General features: G+C 54.4%; 3 protein-coding genes across 3 annotated transcripts; 1 reads left to right on the top strand and 2 right to left on the bottom strand.

Moving 5' to 3' along the window:
- Positions 1 to 1548: 1548 nt before the first annotated feature.
- On the bottom strand, positions 1549 to 7743 carry VOLCADRAFT_96771 (uncharacterized protein; the record flags this gene model as incomplete). Its single annotated transcript, XM_002955780.1, has 8 exons — positions 1549 to 1605; positions 2654 to 2781; positions 5128 to 5178; positions 5424 to 5545; positions 5659 to 5775; positions 6139 to 6170; positions 6303 to 6931; positions 7659 to 7743. The coding sequence occupies 8 exons, from the start codon at positions 7741 to 7743 to the stop codon at positions 1549 to 1551; spliced, it is 1221 nt and encodes a 406-aa protein (XP_002955826.1).
- Positions 7744 to 12952: 5209 nt separating this feature from the next.
- VOLCADRAFT_106968 (uncharacterized protein) lies at positions 12953 to 17013 on the top strand. The gene is made up of 5 exons (XM_002955837.1): positions 12953 to 13474; positions 13880 to 13915; positions 15197 to 15468; positions 15800 to 16180; positions 16424 to 17013. Exons 1-5 carry the CDS (start codon positions 13303 to 13305, stop codon positions 16625 to 16627), a joined length of 1065 nt encoding a protein of 354 aa, XP_002955883.1. The 5' UTR covers positions 12953 to 13302; the 3' UTR covers positions 16628 to 17013.
- A 1222-nt stretch (positions 17014 to 18235) lies between these two features.
- On the bottom strand, positions 18236 to 27497 carry VOLCADRAFT_96769 (uncharacterized protein; the record flags this gene model as incomplete). Its single annotated transcript, XM_002955779.1, has 15 exons — positions 18236 to 18524; positions 18984 to 19060; positions 19600 to 19723; positions 20029 to 20167; positions 20660 to 20793; positions 21491 to 21713; positions 22327 to 22361; positions 22626 to 22840; positions 23070 to 23711; positions 24330 to 24514; positions 24904 to 25093; positions 25259 to 25378; positions 26041 to 26151; positions 26648 to 26793; positions 27455 to 27497. 15 exons carry the CDS (start codon positions 27495 to 27497, stop codon positions 18236 to 18238), a joined length of 2673 nt encoding a protein of 890 aa, XP_002955825.1.
- Positions 27498 to 27978: the final 481 nt, after the last annotated feature.

Below are 27978 nucleotides of genomic sequence, written 5' to 3'. Positions count from 1 at the left end.
GGGGCTCTGGATTCACAACGTGATCATGTACGGCAACGCAAAAAACACGGCAATTCCTTGTTCCCACTATGCGCCAAAGATCCGCTTCAAAGAGCGTTTGTCGCTTCAGTCTGCTTCGGAAATCGACGTTAGAGGAAATAAGCCATAGAGCAAGAGAAAAATACCTCGCGGAAATAGAAAATAACCCTGGTCATTCCCCTGATTTACACCTAAAGAGAAAGCCGATATTACAGCACCTTTGTATTACAGCACCAGCTCAAGGGATGGGGAAGGGACCCTGGCTGGCAGGATGGGAAACCTGTCTTGAGGGATGGGATTAGCACCGGCCCTTAAGATGGGGGATGGGAGTCGATCACCCCTGCCAGGATGGGAGGATGGCTGACCACTACCCACCCCCAGGATTGGGGGATTAGACCCCTTTTGCAACCCTCTGATCGCGTCACAACTTAGACGACATAATGGGCAATCAAAAGCAGTTAAGCATAAAATTAACGATGTCGTGAAACATTTGGAAACCATGCACTGACAAAGATATTAAAAAAGGACATGTATTGGACTCTTTCTCTCGCGCCTCTCGTGCCTCTCGGTTATGAGGTGGGACTTTTGTTGCACTGAGCATGTAAAACCCTAAAACCCTAAGTAGTTAGGAGGGTAACTAACTAAGTCAGCACTGGCACCAGTCCATTCACTACAAGATGTAATTCGGCAGAGGCTTCCCCCGTCCAACCGACTTAACTGACACCAACTAACCCCGGGTTCTACTCACCTGCCAGGCCCCCCGTCATGTGTACGACACCGCTGCCCGCAAAGTCAATCATGCCCGCTCCCAAAAGGAACGCGTCGGTGCCGTACCACCCTAGCCAGCCGGTACGGCACCATACCCAGCGTACGACAACCGGATAGACGAAACCGCCCAGGAAGAGCGAGTAGCCTGCAGTGTTTTTTTAAGTAATATATTCCTTAAAAGGAATAAAGAGGCCATTTTGGCCTTTGGAAAAACGGAATGAATTGAGGCCGATCCGTACATTTTCATTCCTCCAGCCAAAAACGTCCATTGCTGCCAGATTGCTCCGTAGTGTGCAGAACTTAGTATTATCAATCATAGAATAGATATGAGGGGCCGTAAGAAGGTCGAGCCCGTGAGTCAACGCGGCATAGCAGAATGTATGACCGGTCCTCACATAGCCAAACACGCAAAAGGCAACACGACTCGAACGTCGAAGAAACACCAAAACAGCAAGATAAGCCTGAAAATTTTCCTGATAAAGGCGTTTGGGACGGCAGTGCTGTTGTCGGTAATGCATTGGCAATGGTGTTGCTTGCTTTGGGCCTTTGCTTGGTCGGATTTACTTATTGCTCACAAACAGTGCCAGAACTATCTATGCATGTGCATGAAGAGTGCGCACATGAACGAAAACACGCCAACTCAGTGTGTGCCTCTTGGTCTATGAGGGGAGTTGTAACTTATGGGGGGGGTCTGGGGGGGGGTGTAGCCCCCCCCAGCGCCCCACACTTATGGAATAAATTACGGCGACCCTAGCAACTTTGTTACTTCGGTTGGAATAAATTGAGACCCGCCCTAAATGAAAAAAAATCACTGGTAGCCTGCAAAGCACGACGAGGAGGAGGAGGGGCAGGGTGAACGTGAGTTTAACTGAGAACTGAATCGGTCAAACAGTCAACAGTGGGGCGTTGCTGCCGTACGGAGGAAGCTGTGCTGTCGGTCTGATGTCTGTCGGTGTGATGTGCACCTCTGTAATCGCAAGTGTAACACACACATATACACACACACGCGAAGGGAGCCAAGGAAAACCCAAGAACCCCACAAGAAGAACATCAACAATTTATAGGTTCGAATTTCATAAATTCATTCGTAAGTGTGTCATCAGTGATAAGACAGCGACCGCAGCTGGCAAGATACGGATACATGTGTGTTATGACAGACATGTCGAAAAACTGTGTATCACTGTACATCATGTCACTTGGCAGTGTCAGCGACCAGGCACCTTCTGCAGACCCCAGGACCAAATCCTAGCTACCGCTAAGATTGCAGACCCTTAAATCAATTATGGCTTTGTTGTTGCTACCTTCCCTTCATGCATAACGGTAATGCGCGGTGGGAATATAGCATATAGGACTGACTAGGTGCAGACCTCAGAGCGTTCCCCCCTTAACACACGCCAGGTTGAGCGGACACCAGTGTAACAATAATAATATAATAATAACGGTAATGCACGTGACAGGTCTCTGAAGGAAAGCGCCATGCTAATCATTTTGGGTTCGTCATCTAGTAAGTGTTGGTTTGCTTTTGTTTTGAGTGCAGCCCCCATACACCCGCACGCCAAAATCTATGACCACTTCTTTGCCGATTACCATCTAGCGAGCAGAGCGAGCCTGTCAACCAGGTCATGCTTAGGTGCTGCACTGACCTGCCATGCCCAGGGTTTTTTTGAAGTAATAATTTACTTAAAAGGAATAAACAGGCATTTTGGCATTTGGAAAAAAGGAATAAATTGAGGCCGACCCGCACATTTTCATTCCTCCAGCCAAAAGTAGTGGACCCAGACGCGCTTGGATGTGGGCACCGGGCGCTGCTCGATGACACACCCACAGCAAGGGTGTGGCAGGCCATCAGCTACTGTGCGGCCCTCACCGGTGGCTTGACGGAGTTTTCGGCTTTGCTGGTGTTAGTGATGGTGCCGGGTTGGTGGAGGATGCATGGCGGTTCACAACCTGTTCGACCTGGGCACGTTCCCCTTCCGTGACACACTGAGGAAGGGGCTGGACGGCAGCAGCAGGGGCTGGTACATGATGAACTAGTAGAGTCCTAGTGTGCTGTGGTTTGCAGCGGCAGGTGATGGCCTGTGATTTGCTGTGTGGTTGCTTGCTTTGGGCCTTTGCTTGGTCGATTTTATTTACTGCTCACAAACAGTGCCAGAACTATCTACGCATGCACACGAAGAGTGGACACAGGAACGAAAAAATGCGCTAACACAGTGCATGACTCATGGTCTACGAGGGAGTTGTAACATATCGGGGGGGGGGGGGTCTGCAGGGGGTGTAGCCCCCCAGCGCCTCACAATTAATGAATAAATTAAATCCAACCCTAAGAAGTCCCCTAAAGGGGAAGAAGCCAAAGGGTTGTCATCATTCCCTTTAGTTCCCCATCCTAAATGAAAAAAAACCTGACCATGCCTCCTTATTAATGAACTTGCTACACCATCCCATTGCAGGCGTGCTGTCTGTCTGCCTCATGTAGTGTTGTTGGGGGTGTTACACTGTGGGCGGTTCACCCCGAGGAAAGGATGAGCACCAGGCCCCTGACTGGGCCAAAACACAGCGCAGGGGCAGGCGTGCGGCTCTACATCTGTCTGTTCCTCCGTGTGCATCCTTACTCATGCCAACCAGGACGCTCTCCCAGCCCCTTGCCAGGGGCTCCTGGCTAGGCAACACAGCAGTGCAGAAGACTGCAAACCGAATTAAGTGAGAGCCACACGAGAGGCGCCACACCACCTCTGGGAGACCTAAACAAGCTATCTGCCCTCACTATGCCAGGCCAGCCTAATCGTGCGCTCTCGTCTCTCTTGACCGCCAAAACAAGAACAAAGCGAAAACACCACTGGGGGCCGGGGCTCTACTCAGGGGGCTCCACTACACACTCAAAACCCGAGGCAAGGGAAGACCTACCCATGTCAGGTACGGCCCCTCAGCCGACTCTCCTAGTCAAGGACCCCACACAGCCAGCAAGGCCAGAGATACATGGAGGACCACGGGCCTGAGATGCCACACCACAAAACCAAGACGCGGTTGCACCGAGAAGACAAACACAACATGGGCACTCATACACTGGTCCCTGAAGGCCAGCCATTCACCTACCACTAGCAACGGACACCTACCGAGGATGGCCACCACTACCTCACAGGTCCACTCTCAACCGGTCCATATGGCAGTCTCCTCCTGGGGGTTGTGGGCTTCCGGGCGCAGCCCAGTGCAAGACAAAGCAAAAACACCTATTGCCGCGGGGAGGATGACAAGCCAGTGCAGCACCCCCCTAAAAAGCCCGAGGAAGGCACGGCTCACAGACACTGCCTGCTCCTGCTTACCACACCGGGATCCCTCCCCTCCTGACCCTGGCCAGCTGGGACCAGCATCACCTGCTCTCCACCTCCACACCACTGTCCTCCACCACTTTCCCACCTCCTCTCCACTCCCACAAGCCACCTACACTGTCTCTACTCTGATGCCAGACAGTACAGAACCCAATCCCCTCTCTTTGACAGGCCCCAATTCCCAGGGAGCGGGCACACACATGAGCACATGAACACACACAGCCCGGCTCCACAACTTCCCCTGCTAGACCACGTGACCCTAGGCCAGGACACTGCTCTCTTGCCCAGCCCTCCAAATGCCCAGGGCCTCCCTGCTCTCCTCACTCCCCACCTATCCCTACTTCTGGCTCTCTCACCCCCTCTCCCTCACTCTCCCTGCTCCCCTCCAAAAAGAGCCCCTGACTCCACTCCAGTATGGCTATTTAGGCCATGGTTTCCACCACTGCTGCACACTACATCCACTCCTCCACGACCGCAGGATGGGGTGCTGTGGCCCAACTCTGTCCCAGCCATGTCTGGGGTTCTCCAGCATCGTGAATGAGTGCAGACACACCCAGAAGTCTGCCACTGCCCAGGCGTGTGTGCGGGCCAGTGGTGAGGCTCCTGCAGCACCCACTGTTGCTGCTGCTGCCACTGCCTCGCCCCCTCCCACCCCTGCTTCCTGTGTTGGCCCGTCATCCACTGGGGCATTTAGGGCAGGTCCCTCTTGCTGCACTGCACCTCCAGCCGGGGTGGTGAAGAAGTCTGTGATGGCCTGCTGGCGGGATCTCTGCTGCTGTTGCTGCCCCATCATGGTTGCTGCTGCTGCTGTCTGTAGGAAGGTCATTGCTGCCAAGCCATGGTCCGGTGGCCCAGGCGGTTGTCAGAGCCCAAGGCTGGAGTGCAGGGTGGGTGAGCTCCAGGTAGGTGGACAGTGTGCGTACCCAGGGGTATAGGCCCCAGGCTGCACTGTTGGTTGCCACTACCAACTCCTCGTCCCCACCTGCTCCCCCAATTACTTCTCCACCTGCACCCCTACCTTCACAACCTGCTGCCATCAGTGCTTGTGCAATGAATCGCATGGCCCAGACTGTGTGGTGTGCATGGATGTGCTGTCAGAGTGGAAGCAGGTCAAAACCCCCGGCTGATGGATGGCCTACTAGACGGCTGCTGGGTACACCTTGTGTGACCTCTATGCACGCCTCCCTGGGTTTGCATGGCCACCATGCCTTCAGCTCCGTGCCTTGCATGCATGGCCTCACAGCAACACCACCGGATACCCTGCCCTCTTAAGCAGCTGGTTCAAGAAGCAGGCCAGCTCTTCACAGCCCTCACGCCTGTGCAGCTCCTTAATGGCCACAATCAGGTTCTCAGGAGGCGAACAGCTGCCCTTGATCAGCAGCTCTTTCCAGTTGTTCCGGTTCATCTCACACACCAGCACCACGGCAAGCATGTGCCTGGAACAGGTGGAAGATGCTCATGTTGACTTGCAGTACAGATGCACAGCCAAGCACACAAGCAAGAAAGCAAGCAAGCACCCTGTAACCACATCCCGCTGAGTCCAGCTTACCAGTCATACTGTGGCTTCGCAGGGAGGCCCAGGAGCATGCAGGGAGCAAAAATGATGGTGGTGGATGTCACCGGCGAGCCTGTGCGAACCGTGGAGCCGAAGTCACCCAGCCACCACCTGCTCCACATGCATTGGTGAAAGGAACAGCTGAGCAGTAGAGGTCAGGAGTGCTACCAGCAGCTTGCTCTCACATATGTAATGGCAACAGCAACAGATAGCAATGATGAGGCTACCAGCACCAGCTAGATCCTGTCCCCAATAGCAATGAGGTAGGCGCACCTGATGATGCTACTGGGTGTGGGCAATGCAGCTGCTTTGGCACGGTGTGTTATGCATATTTTTGGACTGATCCATTCCTGCCAATGGCACATCACATCAGACATGCCCAGCCCAGGCCACATGCAGGGTGGCATCACAACAGGCAGGCCAGGAAACCGCAGCCCTTGACCCTGCACCAGCTCCACAGGCTTGCACCATTACCTGCCCTTGGAGTCCACGAATATGTTGTCTGCCTGTCCAGGGAGGTGTGGCAAGGAGTAAGGGTGGCAGGCCACCTAGCAAAGTTATACGTGTGCAAATCACCTAGAACACAGACATCAAGAAGCTTGTGCCTCGATGCCAGTCTCCCCTCTCGACTACTATACCTTGACATCCATGTGTGTGTACTCTTTTTCATGAATCCATTCCAATGCTGCAGCCATGCGCCTGCCTCCCGCCAGCACAGCTGCCGCCGGCAGTGGCACCATCAATGCGAGAGATGACACATACCGCGGCATGCATAATGCCGCATACAGGCCTGGAACACGGTCGACATTGGACATGTGCTCGGCACCGAGCTTGAAGGTGATAACACGTGCTGGCACCAGCGGCACAGATGCAGGCTTCGACTCTATTAGCGCCCGGCATGCCTCCGCCTCTGCACCACCAGGCTGCTGATCACTGTCAGTGCTGCTTCCTTGAGCAAGCAGCTTGACTATAACGGGCAAGCCTTCACATGTTGCTCCAATCAGCAGGCTCATACTGCCCTCAGCAGGGTTAGGAAACAGGGGCCCATTGACCCTCAGTCCATGCTGTGTGAGCAGGTGGCGCTCGGTAGAAGGTCCAGGAAAGAGCAGAGCCTCCCTGTACAGGTCCACAGCATCGTTGCAGTCACCAAGCACCATCACCCGGGCAGGGCAGCGCCGCATGATGAGATTCAGCACAGCAGTCTTTGGCCTCTGGATGTTGCCAAGCGACAAGAGCTCAAGGAAACGCCTTTTGTAGTCAGGCAGCCCTGTATGAGGGAGCATGGAAGCATAATGGAGGGGGCCAGGGTTAATTGGTGCACACATGTTCCATGTACACGGATACAGTGGAGCAACCGGGTGCAGCTAATCCTGGATCCATTTCCAAAGCACCCACATTTCCAAACCACTAATGCAGCCATTGACAACATGATGCTGTAGAGGCCAGCCAATGAGAAGCTTTGAGGACCATGGAAAGTATCAGCATCGTTAGTGGAGCAAGCAACCTAACCTAATGTGCTCAAAAGCCCAGTTTCGACATGTGCATGAAAAGCTATTGGTGATCCTGAGTCTTCCCTTGAGTGCAGATAGGCAGTCAAGAGGCACAACACTGCCAAGGCTGTTAGCAATTCAAATTAGTTAGGAGTGAGTACACGAAGTATTCAGCTCCAAGAAGTAATGTAAAATTGAGGTCTGACTCACCAGAGCTGGCACCGGTGGCAGGATAGCAGATACACGCCACCTTCTGAGATAAAATTTAGCTGAGAGGCGTTGATGTGACTTTGACCTCAGTCAATGGAGGCAGCCAAACTTGTTTGTGCTCATACGATTTTTGTTGGCTACAGGTGAGATACCTTGCAATATTAGTATATTATAAGCTACATTTCCCTTAGAATATTTCAACGATTACTGTTAACAATAACTGTTAATTTGTTAACGAGTCGAATCGTTAACATGTCACAAACATGGCAGTTGTTGCCCCCAGATACACGGTACCTTTTGAGATTTTGAGAGGTGTTGATGTGACTTTGGCCTTGGTCAATTGAGACAGCCAAAGTTGTTTGTGCTCATTTGTGCTCATATGATTTTTGTTAGCTACAGGTGAGATACCTTGCGATAGAGAATGCTATATAGTACCAATAACGCGTTTCAGCCGGGCGAGATATTATGTTTGATCCGTTACACACACACAGCCACACAGACATGGGCAATCCTACAGGTCAGGGGTCCCCCTGAGCACTGGCTGGTGTTATATAAGCAGGTACTTCCAATAAGCAGGTATTTCCAATAACCGGATTTTTATAATCATCTTTAGAACTGAAACCAGACCATTTAGTTGAAGGATGTACACTTATGTCAGGGACAGGGGGGGACAAGTAACCCAAGAAGCTTGGACTTATGCTCAACAGAGATACCCAAGCTTGAGACTAAGATGCACTCAAAAATACTTAAAAAATTACCAAGAGGACAATAACGATTATTGGCTTTAATAAAAATAAAACTCAGTCTGCAAATCTTTCCGAGAGTACTGAGGAAACTCTTGCAGGAAACTCTTGCAGGAAAGTATAAATACCCTCAGTCATAAGAACTAAAAATGTTTGAAGTTCAGAACTCACAGCTTGCTAACGGTTTCCGAAGACCATTTAGGTGCCTTAAAAGTATCATACAGGGATAGAGACATGGATGCCCACAAGGACCATGGCTCCGAAACGCTAGGTGCCGGGACAAACCCATGTCACCAGCTTCTGTGGAGGCTGTGGCGCGACCGCTGCCACCCCTGGCGGGCTTCTCCTCCCTGTTTTTGTACAAACGATGGTGGGTCGCTGATGAGATGTCGTGAGGTGGTTGGCTTGAATCTCCAGAGGTCCAGAGGTATGTACACGAACAGCAGGCGGAATTGAACCCGGACACTCCGGGAGTAGGAGTCAGGCCTTAACTTCTACCAGCCACCTGCCTTTATGATGTGTGGCTGCCAGGTGTGGGGCCCTTTTGCACTGGCAGAGGTCATGGACAGGGCGGGAAGACGGCGGGATAAAGCCAACCTTGCGGAGGGCATGTTTGATGCGTGTTTGAAGGATAGCGCAGTCCAGCTGCAGATTTTATTCATGAGGCAGGTAGTGGGGATGGCACGGCCATCCCACAGGCTGTTGTATGCGGAGCTGGCTGAACTCCCCTTACAGTATTACATGCCGAAACAGATCCTCCGTTTCTGGAATGGAGGATTGCCTTCAAAAGCAAGTGGGGTCCATTGCTCATGCAGTTTTACAGCAGGAGATAACCGATGCTCTGACCAACCCGGAATGGGAGGGTTGGGGAACCTCAATGTTACGACTGTTTTGCTTCTTGGAGTGCAATATTTGGAGCGGAATACCGCAAGAAGTCGTGGGGGTAAAGGAGCGTGTTGACTGGTTGTTGAGTAGGCCTCTACCCGAAGGAGCGATGATAACGGCACTAAGGGAGCGTTTGATGAGCGGCTGGGACCATACGCGTCTGACTGTCTTGCCAGAGGAGTACCCATCAGATGGGAAGCAATCGGGAGTGCAAATAGCGAAGTATATGCACTGGATGGGGCTGCCCTTTTTAGGAGCCGCAGCCGTCATGTGGCAACACATGGCAAGGTTTTCATTCCTCGTTTAGCACATCGTAAGCTAATGCAGTTTCGTTTATGTTGCTGGGCAAACAGAGCACGAAGGGGCAAGTACCATGTCCCCAGGGGGCAGCGGTTTTGCCGCTGTTGTGGTACTAATAGCCGAATTGAGGATGAAAAACACGTGCTATTGGAATGCCCAGCCTATAATGATATTCGTGCTGAAGAGGGATTCGACCATCAACAGAGCATGTTGGAGGCCATGCAATGGGAACCCGCACGTCTGGCGAGGCTGTTGGAACATATGTGGGCTCACTGAAACTCAATTACCCCCTTTGGACGCTAGTCTGGGCTGATGTGCGGTGTTTTCCTTTCCTCCGTGGCTTTTAGGCGTTGTAGTATTGCCCTTGGGCCTTCGGCTCGTATGGGTAGTCTTACAGGTATGGGGTCACGCACCCCCAACCATGTAACACACACAACCATGTAACAAGTGAGGATGAACTAGGGGGCCGGCTTTTCAAAGCCGAAAAGGGGCTCGGCCCCGGTGCAGCCACTTGACCCCGTTTAATTCGCAGGGCAGTCCGTACGGCATAGGAGTGCAAGCACAAGAACGCCGCCATGTTTGGAGTACACACTTGTTATTGTAATTCTCAAACAATAAAGGTCGGCAGACTTGCTATGGCGGCGTAGACCAGCGTAGACCTGTCTGGATCGTCACAAGCGTGCAGCCGCCATAGCATAATCATTGTTGTCGGAACAGTTAGCCTTCTTGTGATGCGGCAATCTGTAGAATGACATACACACAAAGCGCCTTGAACTGTCAGCCAGCAGACCGAAGGGCCGTCTGGCTGGCAGTTCAAGGCGCGCAAAAGTGCCCGTGCTTCATGGACCAATTGTTGTCCGCTCCCAGCCAGAACGCATTCGGGGATCGTTCCAATTGCACATTTTGAAGTCGGAATGCAGCGGCAAAGCTGATGGTGTGTCGCAAAGGCACACTTCGTTTGAACTTGGATTGAATGAATGAAGAAGAGAATAAGAAGGACAACAATCAAACAGGCACGACATGTTAGGAGGGAGGTGCTTAGAGCGTTGCCATGGGTCATCAACAGCCCCGCCCTCCTCCGCGCCCTCTGCTGGGGGCCCGGCCGCGGCCGCGGCGGATCGGCTGGTCAGCGGCCGCCGCCGCCGGCGGGGACGCGGGCGGCAAGGCGGCCGGCGGATGGGGGCTGCCGATATGGCCCGCTGTGGGGGCTGGCACCTCCGCCAGCGCAACGGCCCGACCTGGGCGGGCCCCCCCTCCTCCGCCAAACTCGGGGTCATGTAAAGCTATCTTTGTCGCGCTCCGATTTATCTGGAATTTCTCCTTTGGCAGGTGGATGTAGAATAGATATAGCTTCTACATTCAATCTTTTGCGGAGCGAGATATGTAACTTTATGTTTAACTCGGAGCCATGGAAAGCTATCTTCGCGCTCCGATTTATCTGGAATGTCTCCTTTGGCATTTCGATATAGAAGGGATATAGCATTCAAACGCTATTTTTTGCGGGGCGAGATATGTAAACCACTGACTGACTGACTGACTGACTGACTGACAGCAGTGAACCCGGGGGGCTCGGCCCCCCGAATGGCGCTTCGCGCCCGGGGCCTCACCCAAAAACACGTGTTATTGGAATGCCCAGCCTATAATGATATTCGTGCTGAGGAGGGATTCAATCATCAACAGAGCATGTTGGAGGCCATGAAATGGGAACCAGTACATATGGCGAGGATGTTGGAATGTATGTGGGCTCACCGAAACTCAATTACCCCCTTTGGATGCTAGTCTGGGCTGATGCGCGGTGTTTCCTGTTCTCCGTGGCTTGTAGGCGTATAGATATTGCCCTTGGCTCGTATGGGTAGTTTTACAGGTATGGGGTCACGCACCCCCAACCATGTAACACACACACACACAGAATAACATTTTAGTGTTCATGAAGAGTATTCATTTGCAGTGGCTATGCACTGCACAGCGCATGCACGAGCACCATTGCTGGCATGGCGCATTGACCCCAACCAAGCATTTGGGGAGGGAGGAGAGCGGAGGAGGGGTTGTGAGGGGGATTTGGTGCATGTGCAGTGGTGGTGTTTCGAACATTTTCCGGGCACACTTCGGTATGGAGAAGGTAACATCATCAGTCCGGGAGTGTGACTCTCCAAATCTTAGCCAGCTTCCCCAAAGACCTCCATCAAGTACTTGGACTTTAGCAGCTAGGACTTATGGCAGGTTGCTTACGGTAATCCTCACGGTTACCCTACCTTCCCGGTTTCGCACCGTCACCTGAACCCTACCCTGAACATGCAAATGGACGTATCGCGGCACTTACCGCTTTCCTAGTTTCATGTCTGCGTGTGGTGAGGCGCCTTGTACCTCAAAGCTCAACACAGGGATACACCAGCCGTTGTTACGTCATCGATACTGTCCTTCAACCCGATAATGAATCGTGGCACACAACATGCATAGGATGCGGGAAGACACCGCAGTGATTTGTTTTGACTGCACAGATCGTTGTCTTCGACCCCCCTAACCCATCACCATACAAACCAGCTGTTGCGCAACTTTAACGACGCCGTACAGTCTAGCTGGCCTCTCCCATAGCACTTCCAACTCCTTCAGCAAATGGGCACAACGTCTGTCCGGTATATGATGATCGCTGGCTTTCACCCAATGCATGAGCCCTTTTTTGGCCTGTTCCACCTCTGTTGTGTCCATAAAAGGTGCTAACTTCCTACATATGACCAGCGTGTGTGGCGTTTCGTGCACCGAGCTGATCATTCATGTCGATGTGTAGGAAACACGGATTGCTAGCGGCACTGTAGGGTTTGGTGCCATTATGGCAATGGCACAGTTGCCATCGACTTGGGCCGACAGAAAGGAGCGGGACGGCGAGAAGGGGAGGACATGGGTGTTCATTCCGACATGGGTGTCACAGCAGGCATTGATGGTGAGGAGGCCATATTGCGAATCGAGGTCTAGAAAGACGGCACAGACAAGCATCCAATCGCTGTCAACCCAGTGCACTCCTACAGTGGGGGCTGCTGTGACACGAGCATGCATACAACCTACACGTCGGGCAGGCTTACTGGTGATCTGGGTAAGGCGCTAAAAGTTGAACGGTGATGTGTTAGACTTGGCTAACCTGATCTGCCGGTGGTGGCTCAGGGGCCACGTTAACGAGGATGGGGGGAGCGGCGGCGGTTCAAGTGGGGTTCGAGGTGGTGGCCGGGCGGAAGGGTGCGGCGATGTGGAGAAGTGATGGTTATTGGCGAGGGGGCCGGGGTGGTCCAGGGGTGCGAAGGGGTTCGCGCGGCGTCCGGCGTAGTCTGCGACTCTCTCTCGACGTCTCCGGACAGCGATCGCGCTGGCTGAGGTCGGTGGACGCGGAAACCGAAGGGACGAGGGCCATGGTAACGAAGACGAACACGATGGCGAACAAGAAGACGAACAGCGAGAAGCGTGTAGGCAGGATCGCCTACTCGATACCAACTGAAACTGAACTCCGATCCAAGTTGGGATGCCAATAATTGGCATTGGTGCTGTTCACGGATGACCGGCCCTATTTTGACTACAGGCCGCGTCATAGAACTGCAAGAATAAGGCCCGCCTACAGGCCCGAATGCACTGCAATTTTACAGAATTACAAACCTTCCAAAACCATGCTTAACAGATTACCAACAGATTTCCAAAATACTACACCATCAAGCAAATAGGGCCGGTCATCCCTGAACGTTCCCAAGTTACTAACTACTGTAGTTAAACTCTGAGTGGAGTGGCTTGAGCCGATTATCACACCAGAGAAGCGCAATAAAGTCAACATAACATATTAAACAACAATACCGTCTCATATATCAACATAGATCCAAAATGGCGCTCAATTGAGCGCTTCACAACACATCCCGCAATTTATTTGTGCCCAGCGCCCTTGACCCTTGTTTGCTCTTCTTCTCCTTTCCAACTTTGGATATCAGTGTGAATCAACGTATTGTATGCCCACCATCTGAGGGCAGCTTTGAATCATGGTATCAAGGATGGCCGTGACACAGGCCATTCGCGCAGAGACCACCGGAGACGAGCAAATGGACTTGCTTATTTTCGCGGCGCTCATGCCCGAAACCCAGCTGGCTGTTCTTCAGGAAGCCGACACCAACAAGTTCATCGTGGACTTTGTGCGCGGGCTAAAGGCCGCAGGTGCGTTGCCCAAGGGCCCAGGTTCTTTTCTTTTCTGGAGGTGGTCAGCCTAGCGCCGAGCGCGCCAGTCTAAACACAACTTATTAAAGAGACTAGACGCTGTTGTATTCATTATGCTCATCTGGGACCTGCCGATTCCGCTGGCGATAACGGCCGTGGTGCGTTCACCTTGCACTTGTGCTCCCCGTTCTAGCTACCGCTGTGCACTGCAGGGTTTTTGCTGCCTCTGCTGCCCTGTTCGACTAGAACCCTGAACCCTGCACGACGAGTGCTTATCAAGCCGCCGCCTGAAAGTACTACCCATACCCTACCCGATCCCATATTACACACATAGCATCGAGCAGGTGCTGCGGCATACAGTTGCTAACCCGCATGTGCCCCCCTGTGTGCTCCCATGTTGTGCAGGCGTGACGGCCGCAGCGGGGAGCACGGCAGCTGCTGGTGGGTTTTTGGTGCTTGGCAGTGTTTCGGAGCGGGACTCGCTGAAGAGGAGGTTGTAGATTGTGCAAACGGAGGTGTGGGGATTGCTGGGTGGGGATTTTGAAAAACGTGCTGGTTTGTAAAGGTGCAGTGGTTTTAATGAAACGGAGTGTGACCTTTTCCAGTACACCGGGGGAGATGGAGCGTGGGAAAGAACGAATGGGGAGGGCTAAGATAAGAAACGGACGCGGGGTGGCGGATGGATCCGGGGATGGATGAGAAGGAGAGGGCGTATCCGCGTAGGCTTATGCCCAACAGCTGTGCTGCTCCTCAGCTCAGCCTATGTCCCTGCCTAGAAGCAACTTTAGCTAGGTTGCCTCCTTATTGGTTTTAATATAAAAGCTTAGAAAAATGTCGGAAAGGTGCAACAAGGGGAAACTGCAATCCAAAATCTTGACTCATGGCTCCGTTCCGCCCTGTTCCGCCCCTAACAGCTCTTGCAAAGCTACTTTTACGCTTAACGCGAGGTGCCCGTTATGCGACCATCTGACCTTGTACTCCACAATGCCTTCCTCCTGCCTGAGGCAAAGGCTCAGCCACAGCGGCTCTTCGCAAGCGAACACGCGAAGGATTCTGCTGCAGCAGGACAGCCGCACGACATCTTCCAGGTCTAGCAAAAACGTGATGTAGGAGATAAGGTGATCATGGAGAACAGATAGCGTCCCCAGCCCGTTAAGTCGGAGCTCCGCATCCGTACACTGCGACATCGGTCCCCAAAACCCTTTTTCCCCTCGGAGAGTTACGGTAGTTTCTAAATGAGCATCTTCAGGTTTTAGTGCGTCCTGTGAGGAGGGCCCTAGTTCCGTGCTATGCAATTACTTGTGCACCAATTTAGCAAATTCATGACAGGCGAGTTCATCCAGACGTCCATCCAAGGGTAAAATAAGGAAGTCGCTCGCTGCAAGTTCCGTGGATTAGGTTCCGCTTTGTCGTTCAGCTACCAGCGCCAGCTTCTGAGGTGGTTGACCGTTGCATACCCCGGCCATCTTTTGCAATTCGGAAACAATCGACTCAGCAAAATTGATGTAATATACTTGGAAATGAAGTGCTTAAAATTGATGCCGCAATGCACAAGCTATGCAGTTGTTAGTCCAAACAGGACATTTTCCTTGCGTCTTCCAAAGCTCAACAACGTGAAAGTCCAGGCATCTGGACCTGCCGATAGTTCTTTATCAACAAGTACTTCGACAATCACCTTAACAAATGAGCCCCCAAGCGCTGCCCCTGCACCCCGTCCCCGAGAACCGACTCATCTGCCCTCGACTGGGTTCGCCAGCGCTGTTGGCCATCCATCAATCCTGATAACTAGCCTTGCAGCTTACAGCATGATAACCTATGATATCTTCGGCCCCACCAGCCTGCATGTACTACAGCCTGTGGACCAGGCTTTCCATCATGCCGTGCAGGCGAGCATTGACCCTGAGCTCCGGAGACATCTCTTTGGAGAGGTACTCAGCAACTGGTGGATCATGGCGGGCAGCTTGGGGTGGATTTTCACCACCGCGACAGCGCTTGTGAGTTCCATCCCTTGCTCATCTGACGCCTCGGACTTCTGTACGATGGGTAACAGAGCAGCGGCCCAAAACCACTTGCGAAGACCTTGGGGACGCCCTTTCCAACCTCAAGCACTGCAACTCAGTTTTAGTGCTCTGCCGGCTTGGGGCTCTGGATTCACAGCGTGATCATGTACGGCAGCACAAAAAACACGGCAATTCCTTGTTCCCACTATGCCCCAAACCAGCCATAACGCCCACTTCTTCTTATTTATTGGTCCCCCAACTACCAGACTTCCTGCCTAACCATTGTCCTCCCGCCAAAAACGGTTGTCGGTTGCCGCAACCGCAGAGTCGCTACAATCCGCTGGCATGGCAAGCTTGCGCTCTAGGCTGGGCCTTATGGATATTCGGAGTGGGTCCAATCGAACATGACCCCGCGCTGATGGAATTCCTCAAAACCACCTTTGACCGCGTTCGTCCCTCTCCCGTACGTCGTACACCTTCCTTCCCAAGCGGTCATAGCGCCGCTGCCGTACTGGTGGTCGGAGCGCTGCTGTTCGTGCTGTTGCCTGTGGTGTATGGCAGACGGCCTGCTGCCGGCGGCCGGGATGCCGCGGCGCAGGGCGGGGGGCCCGACGGCGCCGGCGGCGACAACGGCGGCCTCGGCACAGTCGGCGGCGGTGCGGCCGGCAGCCATCACCCGGTCCTACAGGCGTTCTATTCGGTCCAGGTGCATGAGCATACGTAACGCGTTGTAACGGTTCCGGAGCCGCTTCTCGAAGATCCCTCCTACCTAAAGGGTGGCCGTGTGAAACGGCTTTTTCCGTTAGAAACAACTGCCAATGACCATAGGAACTAACGTATCACCGTAATCACCATTGACGTCATCAGCATTGTCATCCAATCCCCCAACTCCTGAGTACGGCATCTGGATCTTTCTGGCACTAATCTCCCTCCCCATGTGTGTCTGCAGGGCTCTTGGTCGTTATGGGCCCTGTCCGCCCTGACTACGATGCTCGGCCGTGTGGGTTTTGACGCCCATTGGCTAAGTGACACGCTGGCGGGTACGGCACTGAGTGTGGCGCTGGTTTCGGGGCTGGCGAACGCCACGGAGCGGCTCTCAGCGGCTGCGTCGTCATCGTCGCCTTCATCATCATCTGGGAGGGCGGGACTGTAGGAGGGCCGCAGCAGGGGCGGCCGTGAGGGTGTTGTGCATGTATGGATGCATGCATGTATGCCTGTATGTATGCTTGTATGTTCATGACTATGGGGTTTTGTCAGCTGGAACACATGCGACAAGCGAACACGAACCTGATGTCGCAGTGATCTGAACTGCGATATAAAAAAGCACATGTAATATAGTTGTGTATACTCTCAATGTTTTGTGCGCAGCGATGTACTTATATACATACATACATATGTAGCGTGTGATACGCGTGTGTGGGTCGAGGACATATCTGCTGATGGGAGGATGGTTGGAGGACGTAGGGGGACGGAGGTAGGGGGGTGGCGGCATTACATAGCTTCGTCAAGATACGTATGTTGTAATGTTTGTATATCGTCATCTATATGCGTGTTCGTATAGGTACTGTAAAATATAAAACACGGAAGCGTTGGCGCTTCAGCGGTGGTTTCGGCGGTCCTGTGAACGCCGGCACCTACCCCACCCCGTACGTAGGGCTATAGGTGGCCTAGAAAGGAACAAAACTTCAAATGATCATATGGTACGGTGGCCGAGTGGTCTAAGGCGTAGGATTAAGGCTCCTATCCGCAAGGGCGCAGGTTCAAATCCTGCCCGTATCAGATCTGTATCAAAAAGTCGATATAAAGTCCTCCTGTTGTTTCTTTATTGGCCGATCAAGAGTGAAAATAATTCTATTGACCTTGCATTCATAAGGCCCCTCCCTATCAATGGTGGCAATTTTCCCGCCATCTTCTTCGCCCAGTCCTACCGCAACCGCATTTGCACATCCATAATCCTTCTCGACCTAAGTACCATGCCCTCCTCCACCACACCTACCACCACGCACACACACTAAAATACAAACACACTATAATACATGCTCCAATCCAAACAGTATAAGGCACTACTACGCATACACCGCCAGAGTTACGCTTCTACCAGGGTAGCGGCGAGGCCCGGCCGATGGATCCATTTCACCGACCCATCTTGGTTACTACCTTCACCTCTTTCTTTCCCTCTCTTTCCCAGCGGGGTAACACCCCCTCCGCCCCACTACCCTTCCCCGCCCTAGACGATCGCGCTGCGGTTTTGTGTACACGCCTTTGACGGGAGGGAAACCAAACGATCCCAATTTCCAGGTTTCGCCGCTGCTCCTGATACACAGGTCCTCGCCCCGGTCAACAGACCGATAATAAGCTGTAGGTGTGTGGCTGCCCAACCGGGGGCCCCGCTCACCCTCTCCTCCAACTTCCTGTCCTAGGAGACCCACACACACACGCACACCTTCAACACCGAGAGAGAGATATACAGCCTGTTGCGCCACTACTGTCACCACCGTTATGGCCGCCTGCGACGTCGGAGAACACACCACCTCCCCTTTATCCCCCCCCCCCTCTCCTCCCTCTTCCATCCCCCCTCCCCTCCCCCCCCCCATTGTGTTACAGTTGGTCAGCGAACATCGGGGTGTGTAGGTCTATCGTACATGTCACACCACAAGAGCGCCGGGCCGCCTTCTTGTTTTAGAGAGGTGTGCTGGTTGTTAACCGTACCAACCAACACACTCACAATTTGCGTCGTACTTAAAACCCACACCATTACAGGTCACTGCATCTTGGTGGTCTTGGCAACGGGTGCTGGCGACGCTGTCGATGCCGCCGCCACCGGCGCTGCTGCTGAGGGCGGCTTCGGGTACTGCCCGTGCTTGTCTGGGCGCGCCATGTCGTACAACTCCGTACAGCGCGCGTACGTGACGCCGCCGCATCGCGCCACTGGCGCCAGACGTGCGAGATCCACCACGAGCTTTCCCGAAGGACTGCGACCTGCTACGGCGGCTGCGACGTGGAACGCGACCACTTGACCGATCACGATGGACGTTGTAACGGTTCCGGAGCTGCTGGGCGGTCGGTGTAGTCAAATTCGTTGTAGCGGTTGGGAAGAAGTTGTTGAAGTTAAGGGCCGGGAAGGGGACGTGGAAATGAGTTTGGTCAATGAATAACGGTAAGGAAACGCGAATAAAAGGGTACGAGTACGAATCTAAGTACGAGTGTGATGATGACGATGCAAGAAGCGAGGGGTCCACTGGCGCGGGCGGTGCAGGGATCTGGTGGCTGACTGGACTCAGTTGGACTGAGTTGGTTGGTTTTTAGCTGATTTCGACTTACTCCGACTGGCTTCGACCGGCTTCGAATCATTTCGACTTCGAATCGTTTCGACTTGAAATCGAGACTCTCTTCGATTACGACTGATCCAACAGACTTTGACTGATTCTTCATTCACTCAACAGAGAGGACTCGACCCAATCCAACCGCCCTACCTTCTGTCGTACCACACATCCCCTGTCACCCCCCACCTGTCCCGCACAATGTGGATGTCCCGCACTCGGCACTCGAGGTGGACGGCTGACTCCGCCACACGGGGAGGTCTCACCTGCGGATGGGGGTGGGGGTGAGGGGGCAGGGTGAGGGTGAGGGGCAGGGGGAAGGCGAGGGGCAGGGGAAAGGTGAAAGAACATCAACGCAGCGCAGGGCGGGGCGAGGAGGGGCGGGGGACGTGGCGGTGGTTAGGAGAGGTTCTTCATTCCCGGAGGTCCCCGGGCGGGACCGAGTTCACCGCCCGGGGGGGGGAGAGGAAACTGAAACAAGTCGGTATACAGAAGGGGTCACCATGCTGGTGGTGGTTGTAGTGGTGGTGTAGTGGTGGTGGTGGTGTAGTGGTGGTGGTGGTGGTGATGGTGGTGGTGTAGTGGTGGTGGTGGTGGTGGTACACGATGTACACACATGTGAAACACGGGGCGAAGCCTCCCCCCCGAGTGGAAGCAGCATCACCTAGACAGGCAACCCGACAGGGGACACACGCCATGGGACGGGGATGACACAAACAAACAAACATACAAACAAACAAACAAACATATATAAACAAACATACAAAAAAGCAACACCCGTGGACACGCACACGCACAATCACACCTTGGTTGAGGGCATGGGGTGAAGTCCTGCTAGCCTCATTTCATCCACCCCCGGCGGGTAGTCACCGCATGTGTGGTTGGCGGCCTCCACAAACCACTCGCTGATGACGTTGACCACAAACTCGCTGCGAGGTGGAATGAGGGGGAGTCACACGGGGGGTCGCCAGGCTGTTTTGATTTGAGGGGGAAGGCGAACCACAGACGAGTGATGCTGATACCGGGGATTGACAGACGGGGACGACTGTTTTGAGTGGGTGCCTTAGGTTGTGGGTTTTTGCCCCGGATAGGTAGTGCCCAGCGGATTCAGACGTGTGGTTTAGACGTTAGGTAAAGGTCGCAAATGGCGTCGGAGGGGAATGGGTGGGGCGGGAAGAGAAAGAAAAGGTGCTGCGCTATAACTCGGCAGCCCAACAGGAATGGCTTTTTTTACCGTGTCTGCTCGATGTTGCGCAAGGTGTCTTTCTTGCCCTCCGGCTTAGATGCGGAATGGCAGAGGCCGATAGCCACCGTTGGGGGGTTAAAGCCTACGGGAAAAATTAGCAGGGCATAAGGCTCTGGTTGGGAAGCATCTGTATGAGGACAGAACGAGTACACCTCGACCGACATGGCGTGCACGGCTACGCCACGTACCAATTATATTGCTTATTGCTTGCTGCCATGACTTGCATCAATTTTATGGCGAATGTTTGAATGAAGACGTCTAGGGCTCGCAGGTTGTTGCTTACCCATGGCGTTGAAAAAACTGTATGGCGATAGGTTTACTGTTCCCGACTCATCTACGGTAGAAATAAAGGCTACAGGTCTAGGCACTGCTGCAGATATTACGAGAGGATACATGTCGCCTGCTGGTGTTGTTTCGGCATCTACCATGTGAAACTCCTCAGCACCAGGAAGCGGGCAAGGCTGCGGATCCGCAGGCTTCCAGTTGGGATGCGGTGACGGTACAACTCTTGCGGGCAGCCACGCAGGCTGCTGGACTGGCGATGTGTGCGGCCCATTCGCTTGAAAAGCACATTCAAGCTTTCCTTGCCGCTTGTGGCGCCTCAACAAGATAACGACACCTTCCCTAAGGCCTAGAGCAGCTGCAACGCCTAGGGCAAACGCCCCGAATAGCGACGCCATACTGTTGGCGCGCTCGGGAGCGTTCGTCGTCGTCGGCAAGTGCAAATGACAGACGACTGAGTTAAAGCGGTTCCTGTGTGCGAAGAGTTGGGGCGCAATCGCAACCATGTCTCAGCCTCACGGCATTCAGGGCAGGCGTGCGCATCTCCTCGGCTACGCAACGCCATCGACCAACGACAGTCGCAATTGTACGGTAGAGTCAATATAGCCTTTCTTCCAACACTTTCCTGCTGCTTTCTGGCAGCCATGTCAAGAAGTGTTATTTGTGCGTGTGTCCTGTGTCATTAAGCAGGCGGAACAACGCTACCAGGTTATCGATAAGCAGGTCCGCAAAAATGCTGCTGCCTCCGGCACGCACCAACAAAAGTTCATCAAATCTACCGAATTCTCTTCAGTCTTAGGCTTCTAACTGCCGAAGGCAGTTTTGGGCCAAAGGCTAAGGGTCCTGGTAGTTTTTTGGCAAGTTTACCCAGGCGCTGAAAACCTGGATCGTTCTGAAGACATAGCTGCCGCAGCTGTGTGCCTTCCCTCGTGGCTCTTGCGCCGTCTTTCCTTACTTGGGTAGAAAATAATAAACCATTACGACCTTTTTTGAAAAGCAGAATTGGTAAAAAAAATCAAACCGGCAACTGACACAGCCGCCTTTCAAACGCGTTTCGACACCAGCTCCCAGTCTCGCCTCTCTCCCCCACCGCGCAGTATCCCTCCATCCCGCCTCCCTATAGCAGCATCAGGGCTGCAGAAACACGCCAGGGAAGAGGCGGTCGCACAGGGCATCTGTGGGAGCTACAGCCGCCGCCAGCGACGGCTCCACGCCCTGAGTCAACGCCAAGTCCGCCAGGTGGCCCTGCTCCGAAGCCGCATAGAGCCGCCTGCCCCCTGGAGCCGACCGCAGCACTAGCCAGGCATCGTACCCGGTACGGACAACCAGCTCGCTGTCGCCGGCGCCCGTAGTTCGATCTGCAACACTGCTGGCTGCTGCTGCTGCGGCTGCTGCGTGTGTGTGTGTGTATGTATGTGCATGGAAGGTTGTTTCATTCATGGCAGCGGCAAAGTTATCAGCAGTGGCAGCATCAGAAAGGAAAACAGCAGCAGCAGCGGTAGATGAATGGCTCGGAACGACGGACAGACAAACAGACCGCCACTTCATGCCATGCAGCACACCCCACCTTCTAGCCCGTTAAGGAAAGGGATAACGAATGGGGAAGTAGAGGAGCACCGCCCGGGGTGTGTAAAGTCCTGTAGGGACTCCGACGAGTCTTCATCGCGCTTTCACGCCATCGTACACACACATTCATGCTGTACATACATTCATGCCACAACACGAATACATTTACGCTAAAACACACATCCAGACTTACAGACAGACAGACAGACAGGCACGCCAACCCCGCAGCACCGAAGCATATGTTCAGCTCACCGTCCGCGTTTCGAGCCCCCTCCTCTCCTTCTTCCTGCTGTTGCTGCTGCTGTTGCCCCCACTCGCCACCACCGCTGCCTGCATCTCCATCTCCATCTCCATCGCCGCCGCCGCCGCCGCCGCAAGCGCCGCCGTCCCAGTCATCCATCTTGCTCCGTAGGTGCGCGAGATGCCGAAGAGCCGAACTGGACAGCGTCAGAACCTTCTTGAGGGGCGAGTAGCTGCAGATACACAGATACACAGAGACACATATACATACACACGCGAGCGCGCGAGAGGAAGACGGATGGGGAGGGAGAGGCGGGTCGGGTCAACGTCAAAGAGAGTACTTCTAACCAACTTCTAACTCTATAGAGCACTGCTAACCTATGCCTAAAACAAATACACCAAATATAAAGTTACATAATTAAATATTTTAATGTAAAATACGATTTCAATTATGAATTTTATCATTTCCGATATCACGCACGCACGCACGCACGCACCGAGTCACATGACACAGGGAGTCTGTGAAGCAGTACCGGTGGCCCTTTTCATGCCACACGCTGCGGGCAGGAATCTCAGCCGCCAGCGCCGCCGCCGCCGGCCCGGCTCCGCGACCCAGCACGGCCGCCAGCGCCGCCAGGACTTCCGTACCCGGCGGCGGCCCGTCGTGCAGCAATGCCAGGACGAGCAACTGACCCCTGTGGTACGGCAGCAGCTGAGCCCATTCGTGGGAACCCTGCATAACATAACGTGCACACGATACTAAAACACCCACGCGTCTGTGTATGTACGGCAGCAACAAATTCCATTCCCCTCTTCAGCCGTGGCTGATGTCGCAGGTAATGGCTTCCATGACGCGAGCCAGAGGGTTTCTCTCATAAGGCCCCTTTCCAGATCCAGATCCGGATCCAAATTCAAAAATTTAGTCCAGATCCTGATCTTACCCTGAGCCACACTTGCGTCATGGGTAGCGGGGTGTCCAGCGGCAATGCCCCCCCGGGAGCGGATGAGTACAGGGAGGGACGCAGACGCGGCCGCAGAAAGGACGACAAGAACGGCGGAAGGGCGGATCCCGTGCTACCGCCGCCAGCACCAGGCGCCGACGCGGACGACGCAGAAGACGGCGGCCCGGCGGTTGCGGATGATGAAACAGGCAGCGCCGGCGCCGCTACCGTCGCCGGCACTGCGCCAGCACCGACTCCGAAACCAAGGATGCCCGCCAAGCTGATGCCAGCTGGCGTCGACGGCCCGAACATGGCGCCACCGCCGCCGCCGATTGCCGATCCGGAGCCGCCACCACCGGCGGCGGCGGCGGCAGTTGACGTTAGGCCGAGCCCTGCGGCCATTGCCGCCAGGGAGGATACTGCTGGCGACAGCGCCGCTGCTGCCGCCGAGGACGACGGCGCCGCCGGTGGCGGTGGCGGCGCGGATGTGATTCCGCCGCCGGCGCGCCATTGCAGCGGGCTAAGCAGGGTCTCGTACGCCGTCTCACCAGGACCGGCAGCAGCGGCCGCGCCGCCGCCGCCGCCGCTACTGCCGTTGCTAGCGATGGCTGTGACGCTAGCGCCGGCGCCCCCGGGGCGGCTCTGTCGAGCGATGGAAGGGGAGCATAGGATGGAAAAAGAGCGGGAAGAGGGGGAAAACGAAACACTAACGAGTGAAGCTAATGCCAAGGACAGACTGATACGCCAGTAGTATGTACTTAGAAATAACTTTATGGCAACCAGTCGCGAGTTACGAAGAAGCAGTCTTCACGGTGATGTTAGCAGTCATGAAGACAGCGGAAAAGCTACCTACCTAGCCACCAAGACTGAAATAAAAGACATGCGGAAAGAAAGCAGGAAAAAAACATTCGGAGTATTCTAAAAGTAAGTGGAAAGGGGGGAAAGAGGGTTCCGGTAGGGGGCTGGGATCTTGGAGCCTGACCGCCAACATGCAGATAAGTCGTACATCGTACACAACACGCCATAAAAAGAGAAACATACAGATCAACAGTTAAGGAGTAAATTTTCAAAAACGTAAACGAAAACCCCAAAACAAACCTTAAGACGCAAATAGCTACACTCACCACAAGTAAGACATAAAGATACATAAAATAGAGATACACACAGACGTACATACACACATCCACCAAAATGTATCCTCCGTACAATCCTCAACCTTTTCCCCGGATCCATTACCCATTTCCCCCTAAACACCCGCACCTTCTGTGCCGCCTTAGCCGCCGGCACCAGCGCCCTGGTCGCCAACGTGCTCAAAGCCGCCGTGTCTTGAGCTGACAATGTGCTCCACACCGCCCCTCCTCCCCCCCACATCACCATCACTCCCGCCACCAGTCGGGAGCCGTAGAAGGAAGCCACTAGCAGCTGGTTGACCAGGCTCTGTACGGCTGAGGATTGTGTTTCGTGTGCCAAGCCGGGAGGGGAAAAGGGGTAGGGGAGGGAGGGGGGAGGGGGGGCCAGGAGGGGGTGCAAGCAATCAGGCGTGAGGGGAAAGGAAATGGCAAGTGGGGAAAGGGAAGCAAGCTCTGTTAACCAGTCCATCGGTTCGTTTGCCAGTCATAGCCAAAGCCAGGCCGGGCACAACACGTCCTCCCCCTCCGTAACCCCCAACTCCTGTGTTTTGCCCCTCAACCCCAGACACCCTCCTCTCCACCCCCCCGGCATCGCTTCTCTCGTTCGTGGTTGGTTCGTCTTCCCCATCCCGCCCTCCACCCTCCCCTCCACTCCCCTACCCCCCCCCAACCCTCCCTCCCCACACAACCCTGGACCCCCTCACCCAAGAATGTGTGATGCGAGGTGGTGATGAGGGGCACCGTCCCCGGGCAGTGGGGTGCCAAGGGGTTAGCCAGGAGGCCCACATGGCCACCCGGCTCGCGGGAAGCTGCAGCTTCAGGGCGCAGTAGCCGGAACCCAATCTCGTCCAAAAGGGGCTGTAGCACACGACGTAGCGCGAAACCCGTAGGATCCTGCACGCGCACACGCGTGTGTGTGTATGAGTATGTGTTTGCCTGTGTGTCTGTGCGTGTGTGTTTGTGATCTGAGCCGCGATGAGGGAAATGCCGATGGTGGTACACGAATAACTTTACCAAACACACACACACACACACAAACGCGTGGGTGGAGGCACTCACCTGCTCCAACAGGGTGTCCATGCTGCCGTGCAATAGTACGAACACGTCGTACATGCTCGTCAGCAATGCCTTGAAGGCGGCATTGGTGCAGGTGCCACCCGCCCAGGACTTCCGTACAACCTGCACGTCCCGGGGGGTTGTTTTGGCGAAGTCGTTAGGAGGTTATGCGGGGGTTAGATTGGTTGGATCGAGTCTTCACGGCCTTATGGCCTGTACGTGGTGAGGGCGGTGAGGGCAGGGAAGTCGAGAGACGATGCTGGTGGAAGGGGGGAATGGGAAGGGCCGTATTACGACACCTGCCGGTCTCTTGAGGAACAAAAACACACATACACATACACACACGCACACATACACTACACGCTGCTGGTGTGCTTGCATGTAGGATAGCATGTGTGCAAAAGAAGACGGGGCCCCAGGGACACAGCCGTCCTTCGGGCCCAATGCAACCCCAGTCCATGTGCCGTACAAGTCTATACATGGGCATACATACATGCATACATACATGAGGTAGCGACACAGGGTGGGTCGCACGCCCTGGGACGAGCTTGAGGGGACTGTGGCCCCCCACGGCCCTCTCCTCCCGCTAGGGGTAGAGTGCTTCGGCGGTCGTTCCCGTCGGGGTACACGGTTAGGTGCCCCTGGCCACCACCATTATAACCACCATCACAACTACCATTATAACCACCATCATAAAGGCAAGCTCAAGCAACCCACCAATCCATTACCTACCTACCTACCATACATACTCCCCCTTTCCCCCCTGGACCGCGAACGTATCTCACCGCCAGCACCCAGATGGATGGCTCGCACTCAAACATGACCCACTTGTTGTGCTCCGCGACCATGGTCTTGAACCGACTGCCGTTCTGTTCAGGGATGTAGTGGTTTGGTGGCTTGGGGTGAAGCAGGTGTGCGTTGTGTGTGGCGGTGCATGCAGCTAGATGAGCGGGTGAGAGTGTGTGTGTGTGAGTGTGTGTGTGTGTGTGTGTGTGTGTGAGTGTGTGTGTGAGTGTGTGTGTGAGTGTGTGTGAGTGTGTGTGTGAGTGTGTGAGTGAGTGTGTGTGTGAGTGTGTGTGTGAGCGGGTGAGTGCAGATGGGCGTGTGTAGGACGGTGCGGGTGGGCTGGTCCGAGGGGGATCTCGTCAGGGCTGAGAGGCCGAGCAGGAAAGGGTAAGGACGCTGGTGCTGGCAAACCCTAAGACAGGAACATCACGGAGGAGTGGAAAGGATGGGGAAGGGCGGGGGAAGAAGGCCGGGAAGGAGGGGAAGTGTTGTGTGTTGTGGAGGGGATGTGGCAGGGCAGGCCTTACTGTTGGACTCGGCCGTGGGTGGTCCAGCCATAGCCCGACAGGATACCACGTGATGAATCTAAGGCGTGCGGAGGTGTACCTGGTTCAGCGTCGCCGCGAACGAAGAGACGGCCTGTGCCAGTCCGACAATGGAGGTGCGCACGTGGATGGGCGCGATGGTGGGAAAAAAGGAAAGCAGCTTGTCTGCTTCCTCGCCCTCGCATTGTCCACGTCTGGTGTCGTAGACTGCAAATACTAGGTTTGTACTGCGGAAGAACGCCGCGACTGGGTTGGCTGGTGGTTGCTGCGAAGAAAAGCTGTACTGCATGGCTGGCAGTTTTTGCGTGACTCGCTGAGCCACACGAGTTCTATGTCATCATAATGATCTATTCAGGATGGCTTCTAGTGAGGTTAGGAATGCGTTTGCCGGTCGAGAATGCCATAAAAGTCTCGGCATCACCTGGTCGAGGAAAAGATTCAGTCGCAGTCGACAGAGTACAGTTAGTTTAACACAATAAATATTTTTCAAAATTATGACAAACAACAAATGAAACACGGCGGCATGGACTGGGCAACTCCATGTTTGCCGACCGTACGCGTGCAGAGGCATTCCCTACCCAGCACCGCAACGGAGCTCTTGTGTGCTATCGCGCGCAGATCCCAGGGTTACGAGCTAAGGAATCAAACTCGCATCAGAGAAATGCTTTCCTCTTGATGCTTGGGCTGGACTTGCTATGGTGGCGCTACAGGAGTGAAATAACACGAGAGCTTGCAGGCAGGTCTGCCTTTGGCTTCAAGCGATACATCCGGCCCTTCCGCCCCCACAGAAGCCCCAATATTCTAATCCTTACCCGGGCCTCCTTGTCATACCCATGGTTGGGCAGTTACCCACGATGGGGAGGCTTACCTTGTTGGCCGCAAGTTGCGGCCCGCAACGTAGCCTGATTCATGTTACACATGAGTTAGGCCTCCTCTTTGGGAGAATGCTTGTATTTGGGTGCAGAGCGCAGTTTCAGTCCACCTTATTCTCGACAAATGCCTCGTCAGCCCAGGTCAACGCACCGCACTCTACCCCAGTACCGCGAAGGCTGCCTTTCTTAATCGGAGCGGTTGGGTTTGCATGCGGCCCTAGGGCGCAGTACGGAGGCACGCGGTCCACGGTGCGCAGAAAGTCCCCGGGCTGCGGACTAGGCTCGCCCCTGGCTATTCCCGGGTGACTTTCAGCCTTTGACATTAAGCCTGGCACAGAAAGTACCCAAGGAACGCAGCGCGCGCGAGTTTAGATCTAAAACAGAGGGGAGCTGCGAGATGGGGCGGGTTACGGGAATATGTTTACGCGCGACCTCCTACCCCGTGTACCGTGTTCCGGAGCTCCGGATGCCGGGCGCCCTAGCGCCGCCGTACTTGTGGATGACTTCAACGCGACTTTGC

Source organism: Volvox carteri, assembly GCF_000143455.1.
Source record: "Volvox carteri f. nagariensis unplaced genomic scaffold VOLCAscaffold_55, whole genome shotgun sequence".
NCBI lineage: Eukaryota > Viridiplantae > Chlorophyta > Chlorophyceae > Chlamydomonadales > Volvocaceae > Volvox > Volvox carteri.
The sequence above is the reverse complement of the archived record's forward strand: the minus strand, read 5'-3'. Positions and strand labels throughout refer to the sequence as shown.

What these genes read in the sequence shown, in the direction of transcription:
- VOLCADRAFT_106968 (XM_002955837.1), top strand. Translation starts at nt 13,303, where the DNA reads ATGGTATCAAGGATGGCCGTGACACAGGCCATTCGCGCAGAGACCACC. An exon ending in GCGCGGGCTAAAGGCCGCAG is followed by an intron (nt 13,475 to 13,879) that starts GTGCGTTGCCCA and finishes CATGTTGTGCAG; the next exon opens with GCGTGACGGCCGCAGCGGGG. An exon ending in GGGGAGCACGGCAGCTGCTG is followed by an intron (nt 13,916 to 15,196) that starts GTGGGTTTTTGG and finishes CCCGTCCCCGAG; the next exon opens with AACCGACTCATCTGCCCTCG.